At 56.7% G+C, this 22,783-nt stretch overlaps 1 protein-coding gene across 1 annotated transcript in view; it reads right to left on the minus strand.

Annotated features, from left to right (window-relative positions):
* Positions 1-22,783, minus strand: part of RIPOR3 (RIPOR family member 3) — a 73,803-nt gene that overhangs the window by 27,905 nt on the left and 23,115 nt on the right. The window contains exon 2 of the mRNA XM_078443953.2: positions 2,682-2,800. Coding sequence (XP_078300079.2) covers positions 2,682-2,800 — 119 coding nt within the window. The remainder of the gene's footprint in view (positions 1-2,681; positions 2,801-22,783) is intronic.

Genomic DNA, 22,783 nt, shown 5'->3' on the forward strand with positions numbered 1-22,783 from the left:
GAAGCCCCCCAGGGGCCTGGCAGGGGGAGAGCTGCAGGCAGGACCAGGCACAGAATTCATGAGGCCCAGTGCAAAAGAAAATGCAGGGCCCTTTTTTCAAACCGTAGTAAGGGTTTCTAGATGGCGGGGTGCCTGGGTGGCTCAGCCGGTTAAGCATCCAACTCTTGATCAGCTCAGGTCACGATCTCACAGTTCGTGGGCTGGAGTCCTACATTGGACTCTGTACTGACAATCTAGAGCCTGCTTGGGATTCTCTCCCTCCTCTCTCTCTCTCTGCCCCTCCCCTGCTTGCACTCTCTTTCAAAATATATAAATAAACATTGAGAAAAAAATTGAGAAAAAAAAAAAAAGGAATTTCTAGATGGCAACACCAGAGCATTACGTGAGCACAGGGCCCTAGTGAGCACACTGATTGTATACTCACGCAGCTGGCCTTGGCTGCCAGGGTCTGTGAAACCCCCCCTTCAGCGCCCCCCACTGCCAGACCATGGTAACAAAATCCCCATAGTGCCTCTGTGTGAGTTAGAGAAAGGTACCCCACCCTGGGTGGGCCAGCTGCACGCCAGGGCACACAGCTTGGGAGGGTTACATGGACTGGATGGCCCCCTTGGCTGGGTGACCTGTGCAACTGTCTTTAGCAGCCCTGATTACAGACCCCATGGTGTAGGGGGCCTGGTGACGCCCAGAAGAGGCAGCTCAAAAGTGGTTCTGTTAAGGAACATGATCATTCCCTGGCCAGTTGACTTAATCCTTCTCAGCCGCACTTATGGAGTGCCTAATGTATGCCTTCCTTGCGGTGGCATCCACGTTTTCTCCTCTTGGAGGCTGGGCGTCAGAGGGACTGGGTGCTCACTCTCTCTGGGGCTGTGTTTTCCTGTGCTTCAGCTCTTTACTGCCCCCCCCCCCCCCCCCGCCGCCTTGCACCTTGCGTGTCCTTGCTGTGGCTCACAAAGCCCCGCAGGCCTCCCTCTCTCACTTCTATCCCCCAAGACAGCCACACACCCACTTTCTGTGCCTCAAAGCTCATCCCCACCTCGGGACCTTTGCACTGGCTGCCCCTTCCACCTGGAAGACGTCCCCAGCCCTGCATGCTCTCTGCACGTGAACATCAACTTGTCTTCTCTCTGGCCTTAAAGGTGCCCCTGCCTCACTGAGGGCCTCCTCTGAGAGCCCTGCCACCCTCCCACATCCCCGTTTTAATTCCTTCACGTGCCACCAGCTGAATCCATCTGGATTATTGTCGGCTTATTGTTCGCTGCCCTGACGGGAGGGCGGGGCCCGGTTCCGTCCCCAGAGCCCGGGACAGGGCCTGGGCAGAGTAGGTGCTCCATAAATATTTGGAGAACGAATCAGGGATTCCTAAGCACGCTTCCAGCTGAGACCCTCCAGGATTTCAGCCCTGAGACCCACTCCTCCCGGGCACGTGCTGGCACTGAGCGGCCAGGAGACAAGTGGGCGAGCTGGGAGAGCTGGACCTCAGGGACCAGGCATCACTGGGGGGGGGGGGGGGGGGGGGCGAGTGTGCAGCTGAACCCCAGGGAAAGAGCCACAGGAAGGCCCGGTCTGGGGCACGGGTGGTCCACCTCAGGACACGGCAGTGAAGCCAAGGCCCAAAGGAGATTAAGCAGCCCCTGGCCAGGTAAGGAGGAGTCACAGGAGGGGCCAGGTGGAGGGCCCGGAGGAGAGAGCGGCCAGTGTGACAGGGAGCTGTTTGTTAGGCCGCGTGAGGAGTCCAGATTGCATTCTCAGCAGATGGGAACCCCTGGCAGGTTTCGGGCAGGAGAGGGCCGTGACGAGCCCTGGCCAACCCTGCTTGGCTGGGAGTCCTGCCTGTCCCCCACATTTGCTCAGCCAGGCAGATGTTTGGGCCCCTCGGGCTTGGGCCACTCGCGATGCCTGAGGGATTGCCCCACCCCTGGGCGGGCAGCTCCCCAGGCTTGCACAGTGCCCGACATGAAGCCCAGGACCAGTCTGTGGCCCCCAGGAATGGAAACGAACCTTCCTCCTGGGAAGTACCTGCAGCCGAAGGAGACTCGTGGAACAGCCATGAACTCACGTCCAGTGGGGCAGCCCTGACCCCAGGCCCATCTCTGCTGTTCCTCCTCCTTTGAAAATTTCCTGCAAGCACCTACTGTGTGCCAGCATGTGCCGGCTGCTTGCCTTGTGTCACCTCATCGTACGCTCACGACAACTCTGTCGGGGAGGGACACTCGTGATCCCCATTTCACGGATGAGGAAACCGAGACTCAGAGAGGTGAAGTCACTTGCCCCAGGTCACAGAACTGGGATAGGTGGCCCCACGTCCCATTCTATCAAACAGGAAGAACATTCCATCCTGACCCCGCCCCCAGACTAAGTTCCAGGGCTGAAGGAACCAGTCTTGCTGTGTGACCTTGGGTGAGCAGCTCCACCTCTCTGAGCCTGTTTTCTGATCTGCTAAGTGGGCCTGATAAGCTCACGCAGGTGACTTCCAGGACCAACTGCCAGGAGCATGTGAGATGAGACGGCTTCGGGTCTCAAGGAAATTACAGGTTTCTCCCAGCACCAAGTGTCACACACGCACACACACACACACACACACACACTGTCCTGGGCTGCAGACTTGGCATCAGAGAGAGCTTCAGGGTCACAGGCTGCACAAGACGAGCCAGCCCTGTACCCTCCTCACGGGCAGAACTTACGCGATCCTCCGGCTCTGTGCGCTGCTGAAGCCCGCGAAGGAGGCGCTCCGGCCCACGACCCCCACGGCCCCCGCGTCCCCAGAGGACAGGAACCGCAACCTCACCGACATGGCCGTCACCTACAGGGAGAGGACAGGAGAGTCAGCCTCGGACTGCCGCCTGCCGAGTGCGGGTCGCGGCTGGTCCCCCTTCACCGTGGTCCCCAAGGTCCTTACAACAGCCCCACAAAGGGGGCAGCTGGTACTGTCCCCAGCTCACAGATGAAGCTCAGTGAGGCTAGGGAACTGTTTGGGGCTGGCAGCAGGAGCGAGATTCGAACCCAGGTCTCTGTACTCTGTGCTCAGGTTCTTAATGGCTGAGCAATGCTGAGGCTCCGGCAGGGGGGAGTCAGCTCCTCCTGAAACCATACCTGACCTCTTCTCAGCTACTCCTCTCCAGTAACCCTCACCCCCCTCCACAAACACTCATGGAACACTGTGTGCCAAACACTGTGCTGGAGACACGCACTGAGCAAGACAGGCAGAGTCCTTGCCTTCCAGGGCTCCCGGTCTGGCAGGGAGGCTAATGAGCCACCAGTTATGGCGGGACCCAGGGGGTACTCGACTTAGCCATGGAGGAGGCGATCAACTGCTGAGAAGGAAAGGCTGATAAGGGGAGAAGGAGAAGGGAGAGGGAGGGGAGGGTATCTGAGGCAGAGGGAACAGCATGGGCAAAGGCCCGGGGGTACAGAGGACACGGCGTAATCCAGAAACAGAAAGAAGAGCTGTGGTTTGGGCCGTGACTCCAGGGGAGGCTCCAGGGCCCCCCTGGCAGATCCGTGCGGCCCCCACAAGACTTCCCCTCCTCCTAGGCTCCCCCCATCCCCACCCCACACTGTGCTGTACATCGCTCTGAGGACTGGAAACCGAAAGGCCAGACCTGCGCTCAGACCCCAGCTGTGCCACTCGCCGGCTCCGGGCCCCGGCGGTCACGTTTGCAAAGCGGAAAGTCAGAGAAGGACCAAGGAGACCGTGCGCTGAGGGTGCACAACACAGAAGGGAAAGAGCTGGTTGTCTCTGTGCCGTTGGCCGACAGAGGCCCCCGCCCCGCAGGGGGCTACAGAGGCGGACGAGCCCGGGGAGCGCCCTCCAGCCCTGCCGGGGGAAGCTGGCGAGTGTTTGCTGAGCACCCACTGTGTGGCAAGCCCCAGCACCAAGGACTGTCACATGCTGTGGATCCATGAACAGCGGCCCTGACGGGAGCCACCGTCTGTTGAGTGCTGTTACTAAGTCAGCCCTGCGCTAAATGTCTCACGGAAATTATCTTAGCAAATCTACGCAGCCCCTGAGGCCTGGGAGCTGTTGCTGACCTACTTGGATAGATGGCGGCATGAGACCCAGAGAGGGGACGAGACTGGCCCAAGAAGCCCGCGTGGAAGCAATGAGACAAGTTCGGAACCTGAGTGCGAGCGGCTGCAGACGCCATCACTTCCGACTGTGCGCAGTCAGACGTCCCCGTCCCGCCTCTAGATGTCCCAGCCCCACAGGGAGGTCCCCACGCTCCCCGCCTGTGCCAGGCTGCTGCCAGCCTGGACCAGCCCCTGAGCGTCAATCGTTACTTTCTTGGGAATTTTGGTAGCTTGAAATCAGCCACGGCAGGAATGTGTACACCCTGGATGTCGGCAAGTGCTACAAATTTGGGCTTTTTTTGTGGTTTTTTTCCCCTGCAGGTTAGTGAGCATCTATCTGTACACCATTGCCCCACCACTAGCGGTGTGTGCTCAGGGTGGCACCGGGGACCTTCTCGAACTCTTGAGAGCCCCCAGCCAAGCTGGGCAAGGGAATGAGGGGGTAACAGGGAGGGAGATCACTGGGGTCACTGGTTGCAAAGAATACTCTGGTGCCAGCCTGGGGACTGGGGGCTGGGGACTGGGGGCTGGGGGCTCGGGGCTGGGGACTGGGGACTAGGGGCTGGGGGCTGAGGGCTGGGGACTGGTGGCTGCGGGCTGGGGGCTGAGGACTGGGGACTAGGGGCTGCGGGCTGGGGGCTGGGGACTGCGGGCTGGGGGCTGAGGGCTGGGGACTGGGGGCTGCGGGCTGGGGGCTGGGGACTGCGGGCTGGGGGCTGGGGACTGGAGGCTGCGGGCTGGGGACTGGGGGCTGCGGGCTGGGGACTGGGGGCTGCGGGCTGTGGGCTGGAGGCTGTGGGCTGGGGGCTGCGGGCTGGGGGCTGCGGGCTGGGGGCTTCGGGCTGGGGACTGGGAACTGCGGGCTGGGGGCTGGGGACTGAAGGCTGTGGGCTGGGGACTGGAGGCTGGGGGCTGCGGGCTGGGGGCTGGGGGCTGCGGGCTGGGGACTGGGGGCTGGGGACTGGGGGCTGTGGGCTGCAGACTGGGGACTGCAGGCTGGGGGCTGGGGACTGGAGGCTGTGGGCTGGGGGCTGCAGCTGGGGACTGGGGGCTGGGGGCTGGGGACTGGAGGCTGGGGGCTGCAGACTGGGGACTGCAGGCTGGGGGCTGCGGGCTGGGGGCTGCGGGCTGGGGGCTTCGGGCTGGGGACTGGGAACTGCGGGCTGGGGACTGGAGGCTGCAGACTGGGGACTGCAGGCTGGGGGCTGGGGACTGGAGGCTGTGGGCTGGGGACTGGAGGCTGGGGGCTGCGGGCTGGGGGCTGGGGGCTGCGGGCTGGGGACTGGGGGCTGGGGACTGGGGGCTGCGGGCTGCAGACTGGGGACTGCAGGCTGGGGGCTGGGGACTGGAGGCTGTGGGCTGGGGGCTGTGGCTGGGGACTGGGGGCTGCGGGCTGGGGGCTGAGGACTGGGGACTAGCGGCTGCAGGCTGGGGGCTGGGGACTGCGGGCTGGGGGCTGGGGGCTGGGGACTGGAGGCTGTGGGCTGGGGACTGGAGGCTGGGGACTGGGGGCTGCGGGCTGGGGACTGGAGGCTGTGGGCTGGGGGCTGCAGGCTGGGGACTGGGGGCTGCGGGCTGGGGGCTGAGGACTGGGGACTAGCGGCTGCAGGCTGGGGGCTGGGGACTGGAGGCTGGGGGCTGGGGACTGGGGGCTGCGGGCTGGGGACTGGAGGCTGTGGGCTGGGGGCTGCAGGCTGGGGACTGGGGGCTGCGGGCTGGGGGCTGAGGACTGGGGACTAGCGGCTGCAGGCTGGGGGCTGGGGACTGCGGGCTGGGGGCTGGGGACTGGGGGCTGGGGGCTGGGGACTGGGGGCTGCGGGCTGGGGACTGGAGGCTGTGGGCTGGGGGCTGCAGGCTGGGGACTGGGGGCTGGGGGCTGGGGACTGGAGGCTGGGGGCTGGGGGCTGCGGGCTGGGGACTGGAGGCTGGGGACTGGGGGCTGCGGGCTGGGGACTGGAGGCTGTGGGCTGGGGGCTGCAGGCTGGGGACTGGGGGCTGGGGGCTGGGGACTGGAGGCTGGGGGCTGCGGGCTGGGGACTGGGGGCTGCGGGCTGGAACACCCTTCCCCTACCTTCCCTGCTCCATCAGTTACAGTAGACTGCGGATGGCAACTTCTCTGCTCCCCCATCAGACAGAGAGGGACCTGCAGGCGGGGCTAGAGTGTTCTCTGGTGCTTGGAAGATTCACAGCACATCCTTATGGGACCAGAAACAGTGCCTAAAAGGCTGGGCCTACTGCTGCCACCGTACCAGGCTGTGCAGCCCATGGTGCCAGATAAGTGGAAGCCTCAGGCTAAGGATAGAGATAAGGATGGGGATAAGAATTTCCACTAAGTGCTAGATTCCAAGGCAGAGGCTGACAAACATTTTCTGTAAAGGACCAGATGCCAAAGTTTTTGGCTTTGCAGGCCATATACTCTTTTAAATACCCACAACTATTTACCTCTATTGTTTTAGAGCAAAAGCAGCCACAGACATTATTTAAATGATGAGCATGGCCACGTTCCCATAAAACAGTACTCACAGCTATTAATGGTTGACCCGTGGGTGCCCAGCACCCTCCGTGCTACCGACTCTAAGGGCTTAAAATCTGATTTAATTCTCCCGACATTATATAAGGTAAACACGATTATTATCCTCATTTTGCAGATAAAGAAACCGAGGCTAGAGAGCAGAGGAAACGACTCATCCAAGGTCACACAGGTAGGAAACAACAGAGTTGGGATTTGGACCCAGGCATAACAGGCCTTAAAAGCCTGGTCACTTCATTCAAGGTGGCACCTGTTCCCCGGGGGGCTGTGCTGAGGACATGTCCCCCCCCAAGAGCCAGACCCAGGCTGAATGGAAGCAGGTCACGAAAGGGACCTGCCAAGCTAGAAGCCCAGCATTGGGGGTGGCCAAGAAAAATCAACCCCATCCCCTGCAGGCTTCAGGGTGTGGGAGCCCGGGTCCCCGGGGGCTTCTGGGGACCAGCATCAGTTCCCAATCAGCTCAGCTGCTCCAAAAGGGAGGCCAGCGGCCACCCCCAGCCTCCCCCACAGGCCCTGATGGGGTTAATCCTGGCTGTTGACTGGTTGGCCCCCTGCGATCTCACCCAGCTGGGTTTCTTGCTGCAAAAACATCTCTCTTCTGGTAGACGGGCTGGGACGGCCAGGCTGAGACCCCTAAGATCTCAGGAGCCTTCACTGGGCAGCCCCTGACAAGACCCCGTGAATGCTGGTCACTTTCGACCAAGGCTGATATTCTCAACGTTTAATCAGTGACCCAGCAGGGGCACTGACCACTCTGAACAGAGGTCGGCACTCAGAGGCTCAGGACAGCCCTGGATATAGCTGGCACTCTGCGGGGCAAGAGAGATAAGCCAGAGACCTCGCTGGACCCCTGAGCAGAGGAGAGAGGCACAGAAGTCATGCAGGTCCCAAACCTTTGGTGTCAGACAGGACCGCCTCGTCCCCGTGCGTCCCTCGCTGCCTCTCGCTGGCTCGGTACCCTGGGGCAGCACCCGCTTAGACGGATGGCTTGGACACAGCTGGTGAGTGCAGCAGGGGCCAGGACACCTGGAGGGGCTTCTCACACAGCCAGCGGCTCCCCAGACACTGGGACCATCGTCCGGGACCTCCTCCCCGAGGCGCGGCTGGAGGGAGCCCGAGCCCACTCCGCTAAATCTGGCCAGCTCACTGCTGGCCAGAACCGCCCGCCAGCCCAGGGAACCTACAATTTCACCTCATTTGGAGGTGATGCTTCTAAATTTAGCGGCGTGGGCTCTCAGGGCTGGGTGGCTTTTATGCCTGAGTCCCTCACTTAGGGCTCTTTTATATCCGCTCAAATGCCAGGCAGGGCTTAGTTTGCTTATAGGAGTTTCCAAAATAGTCCCTTTGGTTTAGCACGAAAGGAAATGGTAAAATAGCCCAGGATGAGGAATGTGAGTTTATACCTAAGAGGGATGGGCGACCCGCCGAGGCCGCTCTGGGAACCAGACTACTGTCTACACCAGATGGAGGGCAACTCCTTCGTTTCACCGGCGAGCACGCCCAGAGTGGTCACGTGACTTGCGCGGATCACCCAGAGGTGAATGGAAGGGCCAGAAGAATCCACGCCCCTCCCCCCTGCCAGCTCCGCGGCTGCAGACACCTCCAGGCCCCTGCCCAGGCCGTGTCCTCTCCCTCCCTGGCAAGCTCTTCCCCCAGGTCTCCCGGGAGGATCCCTCCCGGCTTGAGATCCCAGCAGAAAGGTCACCGCCTCAGAGAGGGCCTCTCTGGTGCCCCCTGGCGACAGCGGCCTCACTCTTCACCCTGTTTCAAATCCTGCAGAGGACTCACTGCCGTCCCAAATTGTCTTGTCAAGGTGCTTGGCAATTGTGTGGCCCTCACAGGAGTCCCAAGCTCCGTGGGGACCGGGGCTTTTTGGTCTTGCTCACAGCCGTGTGTCCCAGGGCCTCACCAAGTAGGGGACCCCAGTAAGTACTGGTCCGTAAGTGATTGCTTGAATAACTGAACGATTGAAGGACATCTCTTCAGACCTGTGTCTAGGGCTCGCTTACTTGATTTGTTCATTCAACACACGCACATATCGAGTGCCTACTGAATGCAGGCACTGGGCATACGGCTGTGAACTAGTCCAGTGGGAGACAGGAATTAGGGTATGAGGCTGGACTGTGGTGGGGAACTAGAGGCGTGGGGGGCAGACAAGGGTCCCTCACCCAGCCAAAGGGGAGTGACCGGGGAGACCCCCTGGGGGAAGCGATATGTTGAAATCTAAAGGAGGGGGAAGAGTTGGCAGGGGGAGAGAATGGGATGGAAGAGTGTGCCAGGTGTTGGGAACAGCATGTGCAAAGGCTCAGAGATAGGGTCAACTAGATGAAATGCAATTAGATGAACTTAGTACAGTGTGTGTGGCTAGAGCATCAGGTACAAAAGAGGATCCCTGAGGGGCTGAGTGGGGACCAGGCCTCTATGGGGACGGGGGTTTAAGCTGCATCCAGGGAGAAGTAGGCAGGACAGGCCTCCAGCACCCTCTGGATTTGGTAATGGCGCCCTTGAGTTCGTTCACTTACTGAATATGCCCTACTGCACACCTGATCAGACAGTGCTGTGTCTCCGTAGACGATGAATGAGTGCCTGCTGCATGCCAGGCCGTCGAACCCCGCACCTCCGTCCAGGGGCTAGGGGCAGTCACACTGGAGACGCCTCTGTCCCTTTGGCCCAAGGCCCATGTCTCCTGGGCCAGCACTGACTGCCGTCTGGGGGAAGCTCAGATACCCTGTACGGCCTACACCAGCTTGACCTGGGTTTTTGCCCCCTGCACTCGATCCCTCACCCACCCACCCCTTGCTTCCGCCACAAACAAGACCCAGACATTTGATGGTCCCTGAGAGGGAAAATCCCACGGCCGAGCCACAGAGGACAGAAGCCACGTTAGCTCTGACACCCGCCAACTCGGGCTCCCCTTCTCTCTGGGAGCCCCTGGGGCCCCGCCCCTACCAGATGCTTTCAGATGCTTCTCTACCCGCTGCAAGGAATCTGCTCACCTCTCCTGAGCCAGGGAAGCGTGCCCAGGGGATCTCTGCATATGATCTGGAACAAGTTCCCTCCTCTCTGAGCCTCTGTCTCCCTGTCTGTAAAGGGGGAGGGCTGGGCTAGAATTCGGGGTCCCCCAAGCGCAGGCCCATCTGAGCCAGGTGAGGAATGCATAGTAGAGACTGTGATTCACCTGGCAGGAGAGTCATTCTTGCCTTCGCCCCCTTCCTCTCCTGGCTCCCCAGCCATCTGACACTTGCCCCCCCCCGTTCAGCCGAGTTCAGAGCTGGCGCCAGGCACACGCTCAGATCGCATCAGGTGTTTTGTTGCTTGGTTTAAGTAGGCAGGTAGGAACCCAGCTTCTTGGAAGCCCACGTTTCTGGGTCCCACCGTGGAAGTGGGACGGGGGGGGGGGGGGGGGGAGGGGCACACCTGGGTGTGCCCCTGCAGATGGCCTGACAGAGTCAGATGAGCAGACAGCACCGGTTTCTAGTGGAAAAGAAGAGGAAGCAGCATCTTGGGGAGCCCTCCCTGTCCCCCCAGAATTCATTGTCCCAGGGCTGCAGGGCAAGTGGAAACTGCCTGGCGGTTCAAGACGAGGCATGGGGGTCGGGACCCAGGATCCAAGAGGGCCCCTTGCCTCAGTTTATCACACAGTCTACAGTCCCCTGTGACCTTCCTGCCCAGGGCAGCCCTGGGAGGTGTCCGCGACCCGCCCCAGCTCAGGCCGGGAGGCACAAGAGGACCAGTCACGTGAGTGGACAGATAGGCTATCTCATCAGGCTTCACGGCGCACCTGTGACCATCTCACGGCCGAAAACCCTGCGCGAGGCCACCAACGGCCAAGTGCGAGGGAGCCCAAAGGGCTCAGCCATACGGAGGAAATTTCCGTGGCAGGAGTTAGGAATATGGTTTTGAGGAATAATGACACGGGAAGATAGAAGATGTTGAAAGTAAGATGTTGAGCACAAGAGACCGAGATGTCAACGATACACGACACGCTCTCCGTTTTATTTCTCCATCAATGCCTTACCAGCGTTCTACCGTGGGCACGCATTCCCTCACAATCAGAAAAAAAAGAAAAAAGTTGATTTGAAGAAAACAGAAAGATTGGTCACGTGTCCCTGGTTGCATAGTAATCAAGCTGCCAAGTGGGCTCCGACCTAGAGAACGATGCTTTTCAGGATGAAGCTGGGGTCACAAGAGATGCTTTTCTCTTAAAAAAGAAAGAAAGAAGGAAAAACAAACTTTTAAAGGTCCACGAATATCATCTACACTCCCAGCTAACGCCAGGGGGCTTTTGCGAGGTAAAGGTGACTCATGAATCTCTGTGAAATATCCAGAGGGTGTTTTGATTTAAATGCCCCCCCCTCAGCGCTCTGAGCTCACCGGACGTCACCGCGGGGGGTGGAGGGGGGTCACCCGGAAGAGACAGCACCCCTTTGGGGACAGGGCCTCCTGGGGCCGCCGTGGGGGCGGGGGAGCGTGGAGCCTGTGGAGCTGGGGGCACGTGGCTGGAAAGACGGAGCCCCGATGCGGGATAACAGAGATCGGGGGGGGGCAGCCAGACCCCTTCTCACACAGGTGGGGCGGGAGGGACTGAGCCAGAGGCACGGTGCAGACGGACCCCTCCCGGCAGGTCGGGGTGAGGCCACACCGTGGTCACGGTGCTTGGCCAAGTGCCTCTGTTTGACGCTAAAGAGGGAACCCGGCAATATTGCTAATGAGAACCGGCTTCTGCCACGTTCTGCGCTAAGAACCAGCTCCTTTCATTCCTGGTCCCCGGCAGGCCTGGCCTCGGCTTCGCTCTGAGCGGCACCCCCTTATCGCGTGCCGGACGCCGGGCCGAGAGCTGGACACGGCACGTCTCCCCCACAGCACGCCTCTGAGGTGGGCGCTCTTCCCACCCCCGTTTTACAGACTGAGAAACTGAGGCTCGTAGAGCTGAGGTGGCCAGAACTAGCAAGTGGCAGCGTCCCATCTTCGACATCTCGCCTTAAAACACTTGCGTGTGGGCAGTGTGACACAGGTGTGCGTGCCCCTCATCCACGTCCTAGGGGTGACCGAGCAACACGTGTGGGACCCCCATCAGAAGCCCTCACTCCAGAGTGGTTACGGGAGGGTCTCAGGCAGAGCTCCACTGACACTTTGGGCCAGAGCATTCTTGGCCCGGGTGGGGGGGGGGGGGGTACCCTGTGTATTTAACCCCTGGACACCAGGAGGACCACGCCCTCCAATGGTGACAACCAAGAGCGCCCACAGACACTGCCACGTGTCCCCTGGGTGGCAGAATCACCTCCAGTGGGAGCCACTGGGTTAAAGCAGCTCTTCAACTCTTGAGGGTTCATGAATTAGCGTCGCGGGCATTCGGGGTAATTTTCACGGGTGAGAGTGGAGGCGTTGAAGGCGCGACCTTCCGTGGGTGGCAAATACTTCCCCCCTCGCATGAATGGGGGGTAGGAATCTGGGGGGCCCAGCAGCCCAGCATCTTCAGAAGGGGCCCCGGGGCTGCAGCTCCCATGGGGCCTGTGCCAGCCCAGCCCCCGCACGCACGCACCTGCACACTCACACCAGGATGCGGACAAGGGCCTGGAGCCTCAGAGCGGGGGCTGGAGCTCGGAGAAGAGGTTGGTGGCCCCTCGGGGTGTTTGCTGTCAACATCAGAGTTCTGAATGACACCTGCCTTCCTCGCAACCCCCGCCTGGCAGCGAACAGAGACCCTAAGGCAACCTGCTCATTTTGTCCCAAAGCACCCGACCATTGATGAACACACACTGGTTTGGGGCCACTTAGCACGGGCAGGACTTGGATTCAAACCCAAGGGCCGCCTCGGTCACCCACTCCGCTTCGGGCACTGGATGATCTGCCCGAATTCTCCACGGTTGGGGACACAGACGCTCCCTGCTACTCACCCGCACAGCTGGACATCGGAGCTACCTCTCCTAAACGTCAGGACAGAGAAAGAACGCCATTCCCGACTGCTGTCTCTGCTCACCTCTGCAGTTAGGTTCCTTTCCCAGAGCACCGGGGACTCGTGCACGGGGCCCACGAAAATGGGTGGATTACTTTTAAAATCAGAAGATAAGAAATGAACTTTCAGGGGCGCCTGGGTGGCTCAGTCGGTTAAGTGTCCAACTGTTTGTTTGTTTGTTTGTTTGTTTGTTTGTTTGTTTTTTAGCGTCCAGCTCTTGATTTCGGCTCAGGTCGTGATCTCCAGGTTCATGAGATCGAGTCCTGCGTTGGGCTCTGTGCTGGCAGCATGGAGTCTGCTTGGGATTCTCTCTCCCTCTCTCTGTGCCCCTGCCCTTCTTTCTCTCCCTCTGTCTCTGTCTCAAAATAAGTAAATAAACTTTAAAAAAAACTGCCTTGAAAAAAAAAGAAATGAATGTTTAGGTTAAACAGAATGTTTTATATTATAGTGTATATGTGTTACTATTTCTATATTAATAGCGTGTATTTTACCCATCCTTAGGCCAATTCAGTGGTAAATACACTATTTAATATTTCTTATACAGGAAGAGTCCTGTGAAGGCCAAGGTGCTGGGGACTCAAGAAAGTCGCCACGGGCCCTGCCCTTTGCCCTCTGCTCGCCCTCCTTCGAACCTGTCTGACTCCAGAACAATCCTGCCATCTCCAGCCCACAGGCTCCCTCCCCAGCTCCTTCCCACCCACACCTTTATTTTACAGATGCAGCGAGCCCATCTCTCCTCCCTCCCCCTGCTCCGGTTTACCCTCCACCCTCCCTGCTCCTCCGGCCCAGGCAGAGGGGCTGAGAGAGCAGCCAGGCGGGGCCTTACACTTGACCTCGATATGCTCCTTTGACCCTCACCAAAACGTGATGCCATAGGTTCCACTTTGTCCTGTTCTGGCCCTTGGGATCTGGAAGGTCAAACCCAGGCAGCCTGGCTTCCAGGTCAGCCTCTTATCCACAGGCCCTAACTGCCAGGTTTCTGGAGTGGGCAGGGGCCCGGCTGACATCACGGAGCCTCTGGGCCACCACCACCCCCAGTCTCCCACTGAGCACTGTTTAGATTCTCCTCTTCTTATCAACTTGGATCCCTCCCTTCTCCCACCTCACTCGGAGTGTTGTTTTGGGGGGGGTGGGCAAGTGGGCTTTTCACCCTCCTTTCCCTGGTTCCTCATGAGATCGAGTATTTCTATATGCTCATTATCTTTAGAATCTCCTCTTCTCCACTTCTCAGTTCATAATCCTTTATCCAGCTACCTAGCTATTCTTAGTGACTCTTCTAGTTTTCTCCCAGCCCCTCATGTGCTTTTTAACTTGTTCCTAATGGTGTGGGTGTGTGTGTGTGTGTGTGTGTGTGTGTGTGACAGAAGCTTCAAATATTTATGTGACCAGATCTGTCAACATTGTCCTTCTATGTTTTAAGACTTTGGAACTTTCTTTCTCCACCTCTAAGATTAAGTTTCTACTCTCTAGACCACTGAAGTCTAGCTCCCTGGGTGAGAATTGTGTCTCCCTCACCAGGCTGTAAAGCCCTCAAGAGAATCTCCCTCCTCCATAGAGGCCCTTGGCCAAGAGCTTTCACTGTCTGCTCTGCTTCTCAGAAACACCCTGAATCCGTCCCCTCCTTTGCATCCCCCTCCCCCTGGGCCAAGCCCCCATCACCCCTCTGCCTCCACCTCACCCTCTGCCTCCACCTGAAAATGTCCATCAGGTTTCTTACACCCCTCCCCAGGCTTGCAGCTTCTGGACACATCTAACTAAAATCTCACCCCCGGAACTGCGCCCACAAAGCTCTGAAGAGGCACCCGCCTGCAGAGAGGCCTCGTTCAGCAGTGCCTAAGGATGGAACCCAGATCGGGATGGTCAGGAGCTCCCTACGCACTGCCCAGGAAGACAAGAGCACCTGTTGTGCCCCTTTCGCGCCCTAAAAAATTAATCACAACTGGGGCTTGTCCTAGAAAAGGCAGGGGGTAGGTTGGGGGTGGAGTGGGGGAAGACTTTCAAAGCCTTGACACTCACCATCCCTCCTTTTTCCACCCATTCCCACCCAGCCTGGAGGGCAGGCGGGACGAGTTGTCATCCCCCCACCCTGTTGACAACTGCAGTGCTGCGGCTCAGAGGGGGCAAAGGGTTTTGCCAAACTCACACAGCCGGGGCGGGGTGGGCAGGGGGGAAATACTGGCATTCAAACACATTTTGAGCACTTAAGTGGTGACAGGTGAGGAGCTAGGCTGCACAGGGACCACACTGGAGGACCCTGGGTGGGTGAGGGGCTGTAACTGAGGAGCCCGGTGAGTATGAACATTTCAAGCCCCCCCACTGCGGTTGTTCACGTGTCTTCTATACCCCACGGTTGCCTGTAACCCCAGTCCCTGCGTCTGGTTGAGATGCATGGCCCAGCGGTGCAGAGTCAGCCTCCTGGATGCCCGAGCTCCCCCGCCAGCGGGTCCCGGGACTCCTGTGCAGGCGCGTGGGCTGGTGGACGGGGACTGTTTGCTGATGGAGGCTGTTAACAGCACCGGAAATGGTCAAGGGTTCAACGAGAGATGAGCCATCTGGTCATCCCAAGGTAAACAGTTTATAAGAGACAAAGCAAGCCAGCCTGCCGTTTTGGTTTTTCTTTCGACGGTGCCATGTGCACTTTCCTTTTCCCCCTGGTACCAACTGCAGAGACAGGCTGTCCCAGGCCCCCTGACCCCAGCTCAGTGCCACCCTGGGACAGGGAGGCAGGAAAAGTCAGATGTTTTCACAACTTTTCTTGCCCCGTTCTCAGGACTGAGTGACTTTATGCCAGGTGGTTAACCCACAGTGTAAGGAGAGTGGATTTCCTCCCAAAGGAACAGGCTTATTTTCTAGAACCCAAAGCCTTCAGTTTCAAGAATCTTCAGCCTTAAATCCATTTCCTGTTGGAAAAAGACCCCTACTGGTCTCCCCAGGTATTGCAGCCCTGCTCTACCAGCCACTAAAAATGCCCACAGAAAAGGAAGAGAGGGGCTCTGTTCACAGAGAAGCCAGTGGATTCTCAGGCATACAGGATATGTATGTGGCTTAACAGCCTGAAATAAACAGTTTGTGCTGGAATTGTAATCCTGGAGTTTCCAAAAGTGTTGCAAAACCCTCCAGGCAGACTCTGGAGTTTGTGTACTACAAGCTGTTTATCAATTAATTCCTTCTTTGCCAAACATTCCTGCTTGGCCTACTGGGAGATGAGTTTGGTGGGAACGCATCTCCAATTTTGTAATGAAAATCACCAGGGAAAGCGGGCTCATGTTACAGAAGATGTAACTGGAACAGGTGGTTCCCATAAGGACAAGGATAGTCCTAAGTTTTGAGCTCATGTAATAAAGAAGGGTGATATCTGGGGACTAGGAGTTGGGGACCCTGCACTAACCCAGGAGATATACATCCACAGATCCACAGGGAGGGTGATGATTATAAGTCTTGAGGTCCAAAAAAAACAAGTTCAAGTTCAGACTTTGCCTCTTTCTGGCTCTGTGACTTACCCTCTGAACCTTGGTTTCCTCATCTATAAAATCATCGACATTACCTTACATTACTCCTTTTACAGTTTTCTCTTTATTAAAAGGAAAAACCAAACTATAACTTATAGCTTTTTTTAAAGTTTATTTATTTATTTATTTATTTATTTATTTATTTATTTATTTATTTTTGAGAGGGGATGGGCAGGGGCAGAGAGAGAGAGAGAGAGAGAGAGAGAGAGAATCCCAAGCAGGCTCTGTGCTGTCAGTTCAGGGCTCAAACTCACGAACTGCAAGGTCATGCCCTGAGCCTAAATCAATAGGCCTAAATCAGAGGCCTAATCGACTGAGCCACCCAGGCGCCCTGATTTATAGCTTTGTCTACTGCTTTGTGCCACAGGGTTAGAGACCTGAGGAAGTGTATTAGTTTTCTGTGGCTGCTGTAACAAAGGACCATAAAGCAGGTAGCTTAAAACAACAGAAATGTATGGTCTCTTCTGGAAGCCAGAAGTCCAAAATCAAGGTGTCGGCAGGGCCCTGTCCCCTCTAAAGTCTCTAGGAAATGGTCCTTCCTTGCCTCTCCCAGCTGTTACTGGTGGTCGTCTGTCCTTGGGCCTTCTTGGCTTCTAGCCACACCTCTCCAGTCTCTGCCTCTTGGGTCACGTGACCTCCTCCCAGGGGTCTCTGCCTTCACAAGGCATCTCCCTCTTGTTCTAAGCACACGGTCACTGGACAGGGGCCCACCCTAGTGACCTCATCTTAACTCGATTACATCTGCAAAGACCCTATTTCCAAAGAAAGTCACATGCATCAGTACAAGGGGATAAGACTTCAGCAGATCTTTTGGGGCGGTGGGGGGGGGGGGGGACACACTTCAACCACAACGGGTAGAAAACACTTTGTTTAATGCAGCAGGCTAAGGGGATTCTAGATGTGTCAAGATGGGCCCCAAGCATTGGTGGGTGGGAGAAAAAACACTAGTTCAGTATGAGAAAACACAGAAATGTGCTTGTTGGTGACTGACAGCTGGAGAAGGGGAGGGCTTTGGGGGATGGGAGGGAATGAGACATGAAATTCTCCAGGCAATGAAATTTTGGGATGGGGATTCTGAAATTTACTTCCAAGTGTGCTCCCCCTGGCTTCCCATTACCCCGAATTCTGTAGACTTTCTCTCCTCCTGATGGCAGGCACCCCTTTTTCCTTCTGAGGACTTAGTTGCTTGTTTAAATATTTATTTATGGGAGGGGAGAGCGCAAGTGGGGGAGGGGCAGAGAGAGGGGGACAGAGGATCTGAAGCGGGCTCTGCACTGACAGGCTGACGACAGCGGGCCTGATGTGGGGCTCGAACTCATGAACCACGAGATCATGACCTGAGCCGAAGTCAGAGGCTCCACGGACTGAGCCATCCAGGCCCCGTGAGGACGTAGTTTTTGCCCATTTACTGTATTCCAGGCCTGTGCGCACCCCCGGTGACCTTCTGGGAGACCCCCTCGGCTCAAATTCACCAGATTCTTTTCACGGGCTCACAGCAGCTGTCTCTAGAGTCCGCTCTCCCGGCAGGCTTGTGTCAGCAATAGTTTAGGAAAAACGAAAGAATTGGAGCAGTGTCCAACGTGGGATAAAGGGGAAAAAGACAGCAATTTTGGAAGAGTGGAGGGTTTTTAAAAATTAACGTGTCAGCACAAAGGTACCTAGAAGAGATGTTAAGACCCTCAAGAATCCTTGGGGGCAGTGAGGGAGAGGGTAGGGGCCAGGGTCCTGGGTTTCTCACTGGGGTCTCGGGCCTTGGTTTAAATATAAAAGGGGGTACCCCACAGGAAGTCTAGAAGATGTGGGCCTCTGGGGGCTGACGCTTGAGGGATCCCAATGCCTGGCGCCCGCTGACACAGGGCAGTGATGGCTGTTACCTGACACACTGTCCCCTGGAGTGCGTGGCCCCTCGCTTTTGGCCAGCGCCTCACAGCCTCGGCCAAACCGCCTCCCCCGCGGGGAGGCTGGGCCCCTGCCAAGCTGGGCCCTTCCTGCACACATGCTGTTTTGATTCTGCGCCCCTCTGGCTTTATTGGTTTTTTCCTGCTAAATGAGGTGAGGTTTGCCCAGCCCAGTGGCAATTCCTGTAAAAGCTGGAGTTTCGATGACCCAATGTGGCGAGTTTACAAGGACGTACTCCCTGTAGGCTGGGCTGCCTGGAAATGATGCTTCGTCCCTTCCGGGGACAGCAAAGAGGTCTGGGGGTTCTAATGGGAGGCGGGGGTACTATGGGCGCCAAGAGCCCCGGGCTGGGGGTCAGAAATCTGGACGTCAGCCCTTGCTGGGCTAGGTAGGCGTTCTCCTCTCTCCGGTGGGTAAAATGGGGAAAAAGCACAGACCCCACAGCATTGCTGTTGGGCTCCAACGGGATTACAGATGTAGAATCGGTCTGAGAGCCATGAAGCGCTAACAAACGAGAAGATGTATCGATATAACTGTAGCTATTGTGATCATCATTATTAGAACCTAAGATCTTCTGCGGCAGGCAGAATATTAAGATGGCCCACAGTGACCTCTGACCTTGCATAATCCTTTCTCGTTTGAGTGCGGATGGACCCTGTAAATATAATGGGCTATTGTGTTACCTTCTATGGCGAAAGGGAGGCTATCCTGGGTGGGCCTGACCTTATCAGGTGAGCCCTTAAACAGGACTGGCTCTTCTAGCCGAAAGATGTTTAAAGTAGGGGAGGGATTCGGTGTGAGGGAGAGTCTGCATCGCTGGCTTTGAAGACGGGGGGCCGTGGGGCAAGGAATCCTGAGGGCCTCTAGAAGCTGAAGGTGGCCCCAGCTGGCAACGAATAAGGAAGCAGGGACCTCAGTCCTTGTAGCTACATGGGGCGAAATAATGCCCACAAGAGTGATCTTGAAGCGGATTTGTCCCCAGACCCCTCCGGACAAGAACCCAGCCTGACTGGTATCTTGAATCCAGCTTTGCAATGCCCTCCGCAGAGACCCGAGCCCCACCAACTTCTGCCCTCCGGAACCGGGAGCTCCTAAACGGGGACTGTGTTAAACTGCTGGGTTTGTGGCAGCCCGTTCCACGGCGGTAGGAGACCAACAAACTCTGCCGAGGGAAGCCTTAAAATGGAAGGCTCGCCGTGTGCCTAGTGGTTGGAGATGAGACTCAAATCCTGACCATACCGTTCACCGGCTGTGTGATTTTGGCCACACTATCTCCCTTGCCTCCCAGAACCTCTGTTTCCTCATCTGTAAAACGGGGATGGAAATTACATGTGCATGAAGCTTCGGAGCAGGGTACGTCATAAGGGCACATAGGAAATGCTCAAGAAACACGAGCACTGAACGTGTGAATGATTAGAAATGAGCTGAGAGCTAACCACAGCGCACCTGTGGTCTCCAGAGCCCTGTCCCCTACACCAAGGACATGGGAATGAGCCCTGACCCAGTGTCCTGGGAGTTACAGGATTCCCCTGGGGAATCAGGACCCTGAAAGCCACAACTTTGGAGACAGTAGGTGGTACCGCATGACATCCTCGGGGGCACAGAGAGCCCTGATGCAGTTCCCTCCTCGAGACCCCCTCTGCGCTGGCTTTTCCGAGGAGGAAATCTGCCACTCAGCTCCTGTCTCATTCTGGGTAAAGGAAGCCTGGGGCCAACCCTCCTTCCTTGAAAAGAGGCTGATCCGGGACCCAGGGAGACAGGAAGGTCCAGTCTCCCAGTTCTGTTGCTGGCAACGTGCCCTCACCAACCCCACCGCACCCCCAGATTCTGCTAGGCTCTGAACCCTGCAACCCCTCCAACTGCTCCTGTGGCCCGGTCCTCCGAGTGGTCCCCAACCCTGGCCACCCACCCTCACACCCAGACTCAATCAGTGCACCTGCCTCTCTGTTCCCTTGGACCCGGCTGGGCAGCACCAGCGGTGGACGCTGTAAGTTTCTAAGTAAACGTCACTTGGCTTCTTCCCCAGCAAATCGAATCCGCAGTGAGATGCCTTTCCGCCCCCACGAGGATGGCCATAACCTAAGCAACGGACAACAGGCACCAAGGAGGACGTGGAGAGGTCAGCCCCTTGGACACCGCTGGCGGGGACGTAAGATGTGCGGCCACTTTGGAAGACAGCTTGGCTGTCCCTCAAGTGGTTAAGCACCGAGTTACAGGACCGAGCTGAGCAATTCCACTCCTCGACGTGCACCCGAGCGAAACGAAAACGTATGTCCACGCAAGGCCTGCACTCGAACGTTCAAAGCAGCTCTACTCTTGATGGCCCAGGAGCCAAAACTACCCAAATGTTCCTCAGCCGACGAGTGGATAACGAAACGTGGTATATCCATACAACAGGCTAATGTCCAGCCGTACAAAGAAATGAGGCAGCCATATATGTCGCCCTGTGGATGAATCTTGAAAACATTACGCTGAATGAAAGAAGCCAGACACAGAAGGCCACATAATATATGATTCCATTTCTATGGAATGTCCAGAACAGGCAAAAATCCATAGAGACGGAACATAGATTAGTGGTTGCCAGAGGCTGGGAGCAGAGAAGGACGGGAGGGGGTGGTGGCTGCTAATGGGGATGGGTTTTTTTTTTGGGGGGGGCAGCGCACTTTGTGAACTTCATGGTACGTGAGTTCTAGTTCGATTTTTAAAAATAGGCTTAAAAAAAGTCTCGACAGGTCATTGCTGGCCGCGCGGCCTTGGGCAGGTGACTTGGCCTGTGCCCCCAAGCTCCCCATCTGTAGAACGGGGCCATAACAACAGCACTCCGTCGCGGGTCTGCTGAGATTGCATAAGACAACGCAAGAAAGCAGTGCTCCGTAAAGAGACGTTTTAGCATTCGTGTTAGGATTAGTTACTGGACTAGCATAAATTTGGGGCGGTTTCTGGACAGTCTGCCTCCTCAAGCAACTCTGCTCCCTTATCCGCATGCTGCCTGGCTGGTTTTCTTCATCTTTCCACCCCCTCGACCTTGGACCTTGGCTTACGGTGCTCCTGCTGTTTCCCGCAATGCCCTGCTGGTCCTTCGTGGGCGGGTCCAGCGCTGGCCCTCGCCTCGAAGCAGGCCCCCAGCAGCACCTTTTCTGAGCCCCCTTCCCCGATCCACCCTAGCCATGGGAAGCTCCATCCTCTTCCAGAGGCCCTCAGAGAGAGTCCCTTTGGCAGACTGAATCCCACTCAAAAGATTTCATTTCCCGAGCCAGGCTCCAAGCAGCTCGAGGAGAAGGGTTACGTGTTGCTTAGTGTGTCCCAAATTTCATGCATTTACCACCGTTACGATTTCCCCACACAGCAGTACCACCTCTGGTACTTATTGATTTATTTCTACTTATTTATTTATTTCAAGCGTATTTAGTTTTGAGAGAGAGAGAGAGAGAGAGAGCAGGGGAGGGGCGGTCAGGGGGGTGGGGGAGGACAAGGGATCCCAAACAGGCTCTGTGCTGACAACAGGTAGCCCGATGCGGGGCTCGAACCCATGAACTACAAGATCATGACCTGAGCCGACCTGAGCCGAAATCAGACGCTTAACCGACTGAGCCCCCCAGGTGCCCCTGAATACCTTTTAAAAAATCAACTCGCTTTTCAAAAACGAAGGCTGTTTTGGAAGGACAATTGAATCACAACTGTGAAAGAAGAGCCTGCATCATTTGCCATCAACAAAAACATAAACAGGAAGTGGGAAATATTCACACCGAACCCAGGGCCATGTTCAAGTGCAGGTAGGCACGTTACCTGCTAAGCCTGTTCTTTCAAAGTGGGGAGATTAGTAGGTCTTAGGGAGGCACGAAGGACGTACGAACAACAAAAAGACTTTCTCTTTGGCCTAATCGGGACTGAAAGATAATTGAAAGGGGACTCACATGATCTGTGAGTCACTGTTACGTGATATGTGCCCCTCCTGAATCATCTTCCCTCCTCTCCTGCAGCTTGGGATTTAAATATCACCTCCCAGTGAGGCCTCTCCCAGCCCCTCATCTAAGCGGGACCAGCCCTGCCCTCCCATTTCCCAATTTCCCATCACTCCTTTGTTTTTCTCTTTAGCACCGAACACCAGCAGATATCCTATTCACTGTATTTTCCTTGCCTTCTGGCTGTCACCCCACCTAGAGTGCACGCTCTTAATGGACCAGCACTACCAGGAAAGGACCCGGAACCTAGGAGGCATTCAGTAAATACCCGCTGGACGAATCGGTTAGTGCATGGATGAATGAATGAATGAACCTTGTACCTCCAGAAGCTTTGTACTGTCTTATACTAAGTTTGTACCAAATCTTAACCCTTGGGAGGTAGCCCAATAAAGCATTGTTGAGCATGCAACTGAGTGAATGAATCACTCCGTCAATCAATGAATTTTTGTCTGGGTTGTAAAGCTCCCAGCTTTTGAGATAACCCAGGCTTCTTCACGTGTATGTGTTTTCAAAGTCCCTGATTCTAAATTCCTCCCACAGACTGTCTCCAAGGACCGAAAGAACGGAGCCTTTGCCAAGAAAAGAGGCTGGATTCTCAGGCCCTCCACTTTAGATCAAATAGTGCTGCTTTACCAGGGAAAGAAAGTTAGGGACCCCAAGGAGCTGTGGGAGCTCAGGAGGAGTGGGGAGAGCATTCTCCAGAGACAAACTCCTTCTTGCCCCCCTGCCCAGCCACCCTGGCACACGGCTGCCTGGGAGAAACCAGCCAGACACGCAGGCACGCTGCAGTTACTAAGTGATGCTAAGTACATCAAGATGGGCATCCTGACGCCAGCCACTCTGAGCGGATCTGGAATGA

This window comes from Panthera onca, chromosome A3, assembly GCF_046562875.1.
Source record: "Panthera onca isolate mPanOnc1 chromosome A3, mPanOnc1 haplotype 2, whole genome shotgun sequence".
Taxonomy (NCBI): Eukaryota; Metazoa; Chordata; class Mammalia; order Carnivora; family Felidae; genus Panthera; species Panthera onca.